Source organism: Passer domesticus, chromosome 34, assembly GCF_036417665.1.
Source record: "Passer domesticus isolate bPasDom1 chromosome 34, bPasDom1.hap1, whole genome shotgun sequence".
In the NCBI taxonomy this organism is placed as follows: Eukaryota; Metazoa; Chordata; class Aves; order Passeriformes; family Passeridae; genus Passer; species Passer domesticus.
The window spans coordinates 1,508,558-1,519,995 of NC_087507.1; the positions used below are offsets into that span (position 1 = coordinate 1,508,558).

Sequence of the window (11,438 nt, forward strand, 5' to 3'; positions counted from 1 at the left end):
GGGAGGAAGAGGAGGATGAGGAGGGGGATGGAGGCGGCGAGCAGGGCGAGGGTGAGGATGGGGAGGGGGATGAAGCGGAGGAGGATGGAGGCGACGGGGAGGAGGGAGAGGAGGATGGGGATGAAGCGGAGGAGGAGGATGGGGATGAAGCGGAGGAGGATGGGGAAGGGAGAAGAGGAAGAGGATGGGGAGGAGGAGGAAGAGGCGGCTGAGGCCGAAGGCAGCTCCTCCGCTGCCGCGCGCGCCGCCGCTCCCGCGGGGCTGCTCCTCCCCCCGCCCACGCCGACCCCCCCCCCAGTCCCCCCCACCCCCGCCCGGTGCTCGGCGCTTCACGAACCCCCCCCCAAAAAAACCCCAAAACCCCTCCCCGAACGCCCCCGGCGCCCTCCCCGCGGGGGCGGCTCCGGGGCCGCGCGTGGGCGAAGCGACAGCGACAGACGCGAGCGCCGGCAGCGGGGCTGGCGCGGCCGGCGACACCGGCGCTGTCCCCAGCCCGGGGGGACAACGCGGGCACAGCCCGGGCACCCCCCGCGCTGCTCGCCAGGAACCCCCCGAGCCGCGGAGCGCTGTCCCCGAGGATGTCACGGCGGCGTTTATTGGTGGCTGTCGCCTCTGTGTCCCCTCCCCTCCGGCTCCTCGTCCTCCCCGAGTCCCCGGGATTCCGCCCGGCTGCTCCAAAGTCACCAAATCCACCCCAAAAACACTCGCGGGATCCAATCCGGAGCGAACCGCGGAGATCCACGCCGGGGGCCGGGTGGATCTCACCGCCCCGGTCCCTCCCGGTCCGTCCCAGTCCGTCCCAGTCCATCCCAGTCTGGGAGCTGCTTCCACCGCGCGGCTCCGGCCGGTCCCCGCTGTCGCTGTCCCCTCGGTGGCCGCGGGGCGGGGACGGGCAGGGGGTCCCGGCCCCTCCAGGACCCCCGCCCGCCTAGGGGGCCGCGGATCCGTTGGGAGCGGCCGCCTGGGAGCTGCCCGGGGCCCGGCGGGGCCGCGCGTCCGGCGGCGGCTGCCGCCTCCAGAGCCAGTACTCGCCGATCTTGCTCCTGTAGCGGTGGATGAAGAACGCGGCCAGGCCCAGGAGGGCGAATGCCGCCAGCAGCACCCCCGAGAGCACCGGGAGCAGCGGGAACGCGTCCTCGTCTGGGGGGAAACGGGAGCGGGGTCAGCGGGGAGGGGGCGGCTGCGCCCCGAGACCACCCGGAGCCCAAAAACACCAAAGGCCTCCAAGATCTCCAGGATCCCAAAGACCCCCAAGACCACCCAGGACCTCCAATACCCCAAAGAACCTCCAGGACCACCCAGAGCCCAAAAACACCAAAGGCCTCCAAGATCTCCAGGACCTGAGACCTCCAAGGCACCCAGAACCCCAAAGACCACCCAGGACCTCCAATATCCCAAAGAACCTCCGGGACCACCAGGAGCCCAGAAACCCCAAGGACCCCCAGAACCCCAAATACCCCAAAGACCCCCAGAAGCTCAAACATCCCAAAGAACCCCAAGAACCGAAATATCCCCAAGACCCCCAGAACCCCAAAGACCCCAGAACCCCAAAGACCCCTGAGACCACCCAGGACCTCCAATATCCCAAAGAACCACCAGGACCCCCAGGAGCCCAAATACCCCAAAGACCCCCAGAAGCTCAAACATCCCAAAGAACCCCAAGAACCAAAATATCCCCAAGACCCCCAAAGACCCCCAAGACCCCCAGGAGCCCAAAGACCCCAGAACCCCAAAGACCCCCAAGACCCCAGAACCCCAAAGACCCCCGAGACCACCCAGGACCTCCAATATCCCAAAGAACCACCAGGACCCCCAGGAGCCCAAATACCCCAAAGACCCCCAGAACCCCAAAGACCCCCAAGACCCCAGAACCCCCAAGACCCCCAAGACCCCAGAACCCCCAAGACCCCCAGGAGCCCAGGACCCCCGCGCCCCCCGGTCCCGGACCCTCACGCACAGTGCACCCAGACGGTGACGTTGCGCTCGGCCGTCCCCAGCGCGTTGGTGGCCCGGCACAGGTAGGTCCCGGCGTGGCCGCGGGCGGCGCGGAGCGCGGCTCCCGGCACCAGGGAGTTCCCGTCCCTGGAGCAGCTCACCTGCGGCTCAGGTGAGCCCTCGGCCCCGCAGTGCAGCGTCCCCTCCTGCCCCTCCGTCCAGTTCTGCTGCGCGGGGCAGTGCGAGGGGCCCAGCCGCGGTTTGGCTGCGGGAAACGCCGGGATGAGGAGCGGGAAAAGTGGGATAAGGAGCGGGAAAAGGAGGGGTGGGGAGCGGGAAAAGCTGGGATGGGGATAAGAAAATGGAGGGATGAGGACCAGAAAAAGGAAGGATGGGGACAAGGAAAAGGAGGGATGGAGAAAAGGAAAAGGTGGGATAAGGAGTGGGAAAAGCCGGGATAAGGAGCGGGAAAATATGGGATGGGGACCAGGAAAAGGTGGCATAAGGACCAGGAAAAGGAGCGATGGGGACAAGGAAAAGGTATGGGATAAGGAAAAGGAAAACGAGGGATGAGGACAAGGAAAAGCTGGGATGGGGACCAGGAAAAGGAGGGATAAGGAAAAGGAGGGATAAGGACCAGGAAAAGGACGAATAATGAGGAAAAGCTGGGCCAGGGACGAGGAAAAGGCGGCACAGGGGCCGGAATTCCCGCCAGGAACGCGGCGGCCGCGCTCTCACCCAGCACTCGGACCCGCTGGGATTTGTTCCTGGAGGTGTAGGGCTCCATCTCGGCCACGCAGGTCACCTCCAGCTCCCGCTGCGTGTCCTCCTCCGACACCGGCAGCCTGAAGGTCACCGGGGGCTGCCCCGAGCCCCCCGGGACGGCCTGGCCCTGGGCCAGCACCCGCAGCCGGATGTCCCGCACGGCCCCGGCCGGCAAGGAGCAGTTCCCCCTCAGCTCCGTGCCAGCCACGGTGGCGTTGGCGACGTCCAGCAGCGGCACGGGGACATCTGCGGGCGACAGCGGGGTTTGGTGGCGCCGCGGTGGCACCGCCGCGGTGGCACCGGCGCGGCCGCGGCGCGGTCACTCACAGAAGGCCTGGGCGGTGGCCGTGGCCTGGAGCTCCTCGCTGCCCACGCGGACGGTGCAGCCCAGCTGGACGGTGCCCTCCTTGGTGACATTGACCGTGGCGGTGGCCTGGCGGCCGTCCTGGCTGAGGGTCGCGTGCCAGCTGCGGTCGTTGGCGGTGATGGTGACGCTGGCGTTGGGGATGGCGCGCCCCAAGGTGCAGGTGACGTTGAAGCGCTGATGTGGCTTCGGCTCCGGGGGTGACAGGGACAGGCGGGGACCCTCCGGGGGGGCTGGCACGGGGAGGGGACACTGCGTGAGCCCGGGTGGGAAAAATGGGGAAAATAACGGGGGGAATGGGGGAAAATAGAGAAAAATGGGGAAAATAGCGGGAAAATAACAGGGGGAATGGGGGGGACATAGAGAAAAATGGGGAAAATGGGAAAATAATGGGGAAATGGGGGGGAAATAGAGAAAAATGGGGAAAATGGGAAAATAATGGGGAAACGGGGGGGAAATCGAGAAAAATGGGGAAAATAGCGGGAAAATAATGGGGGAATCAGTGGGAAAATCAACAGGAAAAGTGGGAAAATAATGGGGGAAATGGGGGGAATCAGTGGGAAAATCAACAGGAAAAGTGGGAAATCAGTGGGAAAATAATGGGGGAAATGGGGGTAAATAGAGAAAAATGGGGAAAATAGCGGGAAAATAATGGGGGGAATCAGTGGGAAAATCAACAGGAAAAGTGGGAAAACAGTGGGGAAATGGGGGGAAACAGCAGGAAAATAATGGCGGAAAATGGGGGGGGAAGAGAAAAATGGGGGAAACAGTGGGAAAATAATGGGGGAAATCAGTGGGGAAATGGGGGGAAACAGCAGGAGAACAGCCCTGGATGGGGTGGGGTGGTTCAGGGGTGCTGGGGTGAAAGTGGCCTGAACTACAAAATCCTTATGAAATCCCAGTGAAATCCCGATAAAATCCCTATAAAATTAGGTTCAAATCAATGTAAAATCTCTATACAATTCTATCCCATCACATAATAATTTTACCTTCTATCCCACGTAGCAAATAATTCTCTCTAAACCCTTTTGTCTAAAGGTTTGCCTTAACAAATGACTCATTTTCTTATCAATACATCAATTTCCCACCCTTCATCCAAAAATCGGATCCAGCCACCCCTGAGCTCCTCTTGGAGAAGGAATCCAGAAATTTGGGGTGTCCTGGGGGGGGGTTGGGGGTCCTTTGTGCACCTCAGGGAGCTTCCCCGGCCAGGAATTCCCAATTCCTGGAGAAGTTTGGCAGGAAAAACCTCCCAGGCTCATCCTCATCCCTGAATTTCGGTGTTTTCCCAGCAAAACATCCCCGGCCGCGGTCACGGAGGTGCTGGGGAAGCCCCCAAAACTCGAGTGAAGGCTCCCCCAGCAGGCAGAGGAAACCCCCGGGGGGGCTGGGAGGCTCCAAAGCGCAGGGGAAGCAGAGAAAAAAAACCCAAAAGTGCGGAGGAAGCCCCCAAAAGTGCTGAGAAAGCCCCCAAAAGTCCGGAGGAAGCCCCAAAAGTGCGGAGGAAGCCCCCAGAGGTGCGGAGGAAGCCCCCCGGGCCCTCGGAAGCCCCCCGGGCCGAGCCCCCCCGGGGCCGGGGGGATTTCCCGGCCCCCTTGAGGCGGAACCGTCCCTCCCTTTCCCGGAACGGGCTCAGGAAGGGAGGGAGGGAGGGAGAAAATCCCGCTGCTTTTGCATGGATTTCGCAAGGATCAACAGAATTCCCCGCTCCATCCCGCGGCGCCACCTCCGCCGATGGCGACAAGCGGCGACACGCGGTGCCCCCCGCGGTGTCCCCGTGTCCCCTCACCTGCCACGACAGCCAGGGTGCCCAGGGCCAGCGCCAGCAGCGCGGGGGCCACCATCCCGGCGGGGACGGCGGCTCCCGGTCCCGCGGCGGCGCCGGGATGCGCCGGGAGCACCGGGGACGGGCCGGGCGGGGTCGGTGGGTTCAGGGTCCCGGGGATGGAGCCGGTGCGGGGCCCGGACCCCGGGAGGGGTCGGTGCGGGTGCTCCGGGAAGATTCGTTCGGTTCCCCGGGAAGGTTTCGGTTCGGGTTCTCCGGAAGATTCGGTTCGAGTTCCCCGGGAGCTCCGGGAAGGTTTCGGTTCAGGTTCCCCGGATGGGTCGGTTCGGTCTCTCTGGGAAGATTCGGTTCGGTCTCCCCGGGAGCACCGGGAAGGGTCGGTTCGGGCTCTCCAGGAAGGTTTCGTTCGGATTCTCTGGATGGGTCGGTTCGGGTTTCCCGGGAAAGTTCGGTTCGGGTTCCCCGGATGGGTCGGTTCCGCTCTCCGGGAAGATTCTGTTCGGGTTCCCCGGGAGCTCCGGAAGGTTCAGTTCGGCTCTCCGGGAAGATTCGGTTCGGGTTCTCCGGGAAGGTTTCGGTTTGGGTTCTCCGGGAAGGTTTCGGTTCGGGTTCTCGGGGAGCACCGGGAAGGTTCAGTTCGGGCTCTCCGGGAAGATTCGGTTCGGGCTCTCCGGGAAGATTCGGTTCGGGTTCTCGGGAAGGTTTCGGTTCGGGTTCTCGGGGAGCCCGGGAAGGTTCAGTTCGGGCTCTCCGGGAAGATTCGGTTCGGTTTCCGGGAAGGTTTCGGTTCGGATTCTCTGGATGGGTCGGTTCGGGTTCGCCGGGAAGGTTTCGGTTCGGGTTCCCCGCATGGGTCCCCCGGGGCTGTTCCGGGTCCGTCCGGGCCGGGGTCTCGGGGCCGGCTCTGGGCGCGCCCCGCACGCCCCGTCCCTCTGTCCGTCCCTCGGTTTCTCTCTCCGTCTGTCCGGCCCGTCCCGCTCACGCTTTTATCCCCGGCCCGTCCCCGTCCCGCCCCCGGGGATTTCCGGGCTGCGGGGACTTCGCGCTCGGGGGGCCGGGGGGGCTCCGGGGGCAGTTTCCTGTCCCCTGCCCCGGGACGGGACAATTTTCCTGTCCCCCTTTGCCTCCTGCCCCTCTGCCACGCCCCCCTCGTCCCCTCCTTGTCACCCTCGGGGCCCCATCCTGTGTCCCAAACCAGGGGGAGGCTCACCCGCCTGTCACCCGCCTGTCACCCCCCGGGGGTGGCTCCAGGGGCCACCATTGGGCGCCGCTGTCACCAGGGCTGCGACTTCCTCTATTCTGTCGCTTTTTGACGTCGGGGGATTTTTGTCACCCCTGGAACCGTGGGAACATCCTGATGTGCCCGGGGTGTCCCAGGACGGTGCCACCTCCAGGACACCATCCCTGATGTCCCCAGGACGGTGCCAGCCCCAGGACACCATCCCTGATGTCCCCGGGATGTCGCCAGTGCCCCGGTGGTGGCACCCAGCCCTGCCACCCTCCCTGCTGTCACCTCCAGGCCGGTGACACTTGTCACAGCCGCGGGTGCAGGTGACCGTCCCCTCCCCGCGGCCATCCCCGTGGACTGTCCTTGTCCCTGGAATTTCGGAAATGCCGGGAGCCTCCTCGGCCTTGGCCGGGGTTTGGAGGCCACGGGTGGCACAGGGACAGTGGGGACAGGGCCAGGTTGTCAGGGACACGGGGGACAGGGATGGCAGGAACACCGGGAGGGGACACGACAGGGACAGGGACATCAGGAGCGCGCGGGTCAGGGGAAGGACGGGTGGGGACAAAGGGGACACGAAGGCGCTGCCAGCTCCGAGTCAACAGGACGTGCCACCCCCACCTTCCCCCCGCAGGACGTGGGCCGGTGCCAGCGTGCCCTGGTGCCATTGTCACCTCCCCTGTCCCCTCCGGCCTCTTGCTGATCCCGCTGCGACCCCCGGGGTGTCCTTGGGGTGTCCCCGGAGTGTCCCCCGGGGTGTCCCCCTGTCCCGGGGGTGTCCCCCGGGGTGCCCTCTCGGTGTCCCCCTGTGCCCCCAGCCCCACTGGTGGCCTCTCCCCGGCCCTGTCCCCTCCTGTCGCCTCCCGGGCGTGCCAGGAAGCGGCTCCGGACCTGCCCCGAGGTTCTCCCTGAGCCGGGAGCGATTCCCGGAATTGGCCCCTCACCTGGAGAACTGGGAAAAAACCGGGAAAAAACCGGGAAAAAACGGGAAAAGCCCCCAAAATTACCGGGATCGCGATGGGCACGGCCGGGAGACCCCTCCCCAAATAACCGAGGAGGAGGAGGAGGAGGAGGAGGAGGAGGAGGAGGAGGAGGAGGAGGAGGAGGAGAGGAGGAGGAGGAGGAGGAGGTCCCAGTTCCTCCCAGTTGTGTCCCAGTTCTCCCCCCAGTTGGGTCCCCGACTCCCTCAGAATTCCAATTTCCTGATTTTTTTTTCCGGGATATTCCCGGAAAACCCATGCAGGACCCCCCTGCCCCAAATTTCCGAGGGAACCGCTGAGGTCAGAATTTGAATTTCTGAATTTCCTCCTTTTCCGGCTCCCACGTTCCCGAGCGTGGGATGGGAGGGGGCCCGGGATGGGGACATTTGGGGACATTCTGGGGGGGGGCACGGACATACACGCACACAAAGACCCCTCTGCCAGCACGACCCCGAAATTCCAACAGAATCCGTGGGAAAAGCCACGGGGCTGCCGAGGAGGGGCTGGAAAAGGGGTCGGGATTCTGGGAGGGGGCTGGGATGGAGGAGCTGGAATTTGGGGGGATCCCCAGAGGGATTGGGATACGGGGGAGCCCCAAAAGGAGGCGGGAACCCCCGACCCCCCCCCCAAAAATAAAAACAATATCCATGGAAAAAAATCCCTTTAATGGCCACAGCAGAATTCCCGACGGGAGCGGGGACAGATCCCGACCAGAGGGCTGGATCCAGCCTGGGGGGGCAAATCCCACCGGGGGGAGGGCAAATCCCACCCGGGGGGGGCAAATCCACCCAGGAGGGCTCCAAGAAATCCTTTCAGGACACGGAAAAGGAACAAAACCTCGCTGCGCCGCGCTGTCCCCAAATCCCTTCCCGAGGGGTTCTGCCCCATGGGGTTGACAAATGCCACCCCGGGGGGGCACAAATGCCACCGGGGGGGCACAAAACGCCACCGGGGGGGGTGTCAGGCGGCCCCGGGGGCGTCCGGTGGGGCAGGGAGAAGGGCACCAGGGGCGAGTAGCGCGTGTCGTGCCACAGCAGCCGCTGCTCCAGGAAGGCGACGGCGTCCAGGGTCAGCACCAGCGTCTGGTGCTTCAGCAGGCTGTGCACGTTCAGCCCTGGGGACGGTTTGGGGACGGTTTGGGGACATCAGCGGGGCGCCCAGAGCGCCTGGGGGGGGGGCAAAGCGAAGGGAGGGGCTCACCCAGGGCGGGGATGAGGGTGATGGATTTGAGCCCCTCGACGGCGGCGCTGATGTTCTCCGGGAATTCATTGCTGGGGGGAAAGGGGGGGGTGTCCCCAAGGTGTCCCCAAAGTGTCCCCAGGGTGTCCCCAGGGCAGGGACACCCAGGCCTGGCGTCCCCAGGCTTGTGGTGATCTGTGTGTGATGTCCCCAGGGTGTCCCCGGCTTCATGGACATCCCATTCCCAGTGTCCCCAGCCCTGTCCCGTGTCCCCAGCCCCATTCCCAGTGTCCCCAGCCCCATTCCCAGTGTCCCCAGCCCTGTCCCCAGTGTCCCCAGTCCTGTCCCATGTCCCCAGCCCTGTCCCCAGTGTCCCCAGTCCTGTCCCGTGTCCCCAGCCCCATTCCCAGTGTCCCCAGCCCTGTCCTGTGTCCCCAGCCCCGTTCCCAGTGTCCCCAGCCCCATTCCCAGTGTCCCCACTGTCCCCAGCCCTGTCCCGTGTCCCCAGCCCTGTCTCATGTCCCCAGCCCCATCCCCAGTGTCCCCAGCCCCATTCCAGTGTCCCCAGCCCCGTTCCCAGTGTCCCCAGCCCTGTCCCGTGGTCCCCAGCCCTGTCCCCAGTCCTGTCTCATGTCCCCAGCCCCGTTCCCAGTGTCCCCAGCCCCATTCCCAGTGTCCCCAGCCCCGTTCCCAGTGTCCCCAGCCCCATTCCCAGTGTCCCCAGCCCCGTTCCCAGTGTCCCCAGCCCGTTCCCAGTGTCCCCAGTGTCCCCTCTCACGTGTCCACCAGCAGCACCGAGTGTCCCCAGCGCCGGGCCCGGGCCAGCTCCAGCAGGTACCGGGGGTCGCTGCTGGGCATCTCCAGGCTGTCCACCACGTGCAGCTCGTCCTGTGGGACACCGGGGACACTGCCACCCTGTCCCCAGCCCCGGCTGTCCCCAGCCCCCCGGGCCACCCCCGTACCTGCATCAGCTTCACGCTCAGGGCCACCTTCAGCCCCAGCACCCGCACCCGCATGGGCACCATGTAGAAGTAGCTGGTGGGGCCCCGCGGCCGTGGGCGATGCCACCTGCCAGGAGGGGACATGGTGACATCCCCGGGCAGGGGACAACACCCCCGGCCTGGACCGAGTGGGGCAGCCAGGCCTGGTGTCCCCAGGGTGGCTCCTGATGTCCCCAGGATGTCCCCAAGATGGTCCTGGGTGTCCACAGGGTCTCCCAGAGACCCCAAAGCTGGGGCACCAAACCCTGATGTCCCCAGGGCAGTTCCTGATGTCCCCAGGGCTGTCCAGGATATTCCCAGGATGTCCCCAGGCTGTCCCCAGCCCCGTGTCTCTGTCCCCAGGGCAGTCCCTAGCCCTGTCCCCAGCACGTCCCCATCGCATCCCCAGGCTGTCCCCAGCCCCATGTCCTTGTCTCCAGCCCCGTGTCCCTGTCCCCATCCCCATCCCCAGCCTGTCCCCAGGCTGTCCCCAGCCCGTCCCCATTCCTGTGCCCCTGTCTCCAGCCCCATGTCCCTGTCCCCATCCCCATCCCCAGGCTGTCCCCAGGTTGTTCCCAACCCCTTGTGTCCCTCTCCCCACCCCTGTGTTCCTATCCCAGGCTGTCCCCATCCCCATGTCACTGTCCCCAGGCTGTCCCAGCCGTCCCCAGGCTGTCCCCATTCCTGTGCCCCTGTCTCCAGCCCCGTGTCCCTGTCCCCAGCCCCGTGTCCCCGTGTCCGTGTCCCGGTGTCCCTCACCGCCCCTCCAGAGCGGTGACCGCGTGGAGCCGTGCCGGGCGCGCCCGGAGCCCTTCTGCCGCCAGGGCTTGCGGCCGCCGCCCCGCACCTCGGCCCGGGTGCGCACGCGCGCGTAGCTCTGGGGACAAACGGGGACAAAACAGGGACACTGTCACCCCTGAGCCCCTGAGCCCCCTGAGCCCCCCTGCACCTCGGCCCGGGTGCGCACGCGCGCGTAGCTCTGGGGACAGAGGGGACAAACATGGACAGTGTCACCCCTGAGCCCCCTTTTTCCCACCCCAACCCCCCTTTTCTGCCCCCAAATCCCTTTTATCCCCCCTTTCTGCCCCAAATCCCCCTTTTCCCCCCCCAGACCCCCTCTGCCCCCCTCCCCGCCCCCAAGCCCCCTCCCCACGCTCACAATCCTCTTGTAGTTCCTCTGCCATGTGGCCACCGTGTGCAGGATGTCCAGCCTGGGGACAGCGGGACGCAGGGGACACTCAGCCCCGGAGCCCCCAGGGTGTCCCCAGCGTCCCCAGAGCCCCCCGGGGGGTCCCCACCTGGGGCTGACGGCGAAGACGTCGGGGTGCAGGTCGGCCAGGCCCCGCAGCGTGTCCTCGGGGTGCCGCAGGGACCCCACCCAGGCCTGCACCGGGGACAGCGGGGACAGCACGGGGACACGGGCAGCTCCGCAGCACCGGGGGCTCCTCTGGGGACAGAGGGGCACGTGGGGACGGGGACAGCGGGGCACGGGGGTCCCGGCACGCCCCCAAGGACAGACAGCCAGGGCTGATGTCCCCAGGGTCACTCAGAATGTCCCCAACCCTGTGGTGGCCCTGCCCACTGTGTCCCCACCACGGTCCCTGCTGTGCCCAGGGCGTCCCCAGCCCCTGGCACTGTCCTCAGGGCGTCCCCAGCCCCTGGCACTGTCCCCAGGGTGTCCCCAGCACCGTCCCCAGGTGTCCCCAGCCCCTGGCACTGTCCCCCAGCCCCTGGCACTGTCCCCAGCACTGTCCCCAGGGTGTCCCCAGCACTGTCCCCAGGGTGTCCCCAGCCCCTGCACTGTCCCCAGCACCGTCCCCAGGGTGTCCCCGCTGTCCCCAGCCCCTCACTCACCCTTGCGGGGCTCGGGGGCCGCGGGCGGGGCCGGGGGCTCCGTCGAGAGCTGCGGGACGGCGACATTGGGGACAATGAGCGGGGGCGGCACCAACCACGGGCTGAGGGGAGGGGGGGACACGACCCCCGCCCACCCCCCCCCCCCCCCCCAGCCCCGCTCCTGGGCCCGTCCGGGACCCCCGAACCCCCCCGGCCAAGATCCCACTTGGTTCCGCCCCAAACCCCGCCCCTCCGCGATGGCCCCGCCCCATGGGCATAGCCCCGCCCACTCACCGCCCTCACGGGCATAGCCCCGCCCCACTCACCGCCCTCACGGCCCTGGCCCCGCCCCCTCACGGCCCTGGCCCCGCCCCCGCCGGTTCGCCCCGTT

At 66.4% G+C, this 11,438-nt stretch overlaps 2 protein-coding genes across 2 annotated transcripts; both read right to left on the minus strand.

The window, feature by feature from the left end:
• Window positions 1–331: 331 nt before the first annotated feature.
• On the minus strand, window positions 332–5,365 carry LOC135288655 (intercellular adhesion molecule 5-like). Its single transcript, XM_064402033.1, has 5 exons — window positions 4,854–5,365; window positions 3,028–3,297; window positions 2,674–2,946; window positions 1,958–2,200; window positions 332–1,140 (listed from the first exon to the last, which is right to left on the minus strand). The coding sequence occupies exons 1-5, from the start codon at window positions 4,906–4,908 to the stop codon at window positions 929–931; spliced, it is 1,053 nt and encodes a 350-aa protein (XP_064258103.1). The 5' UTR covers window positions 4,909–5,365; the 3' UTR covers window positions 332–928.
• A 2,357-nt stretch (window positions 5,366–7,722) lies between these two features.
• LOC135288638 (large ribosomal subunit protein uL4m-like) lies at window positions 7,723–11,134 on the minus strand. The gene is given in 9 exon segments (XM_064402006.1): window positions 7,723–8,169; window positions 8,256–8,326; window positions 9,013–9,122; window positions 9,197–9,288; window positions 9,291–9,302; window positions 9,974–10,091; window positions 10,374–10,425; window positions 10,513–10,661; window positions 11,069–11,134. Coding segments are annotated over 9 exon segments (972 nt in total). The 3' UTR covers window positions 7,723–7,867.
• Between the last annotated feature and the right edge of the window lie 304 nt (window positions 11,135–11,438).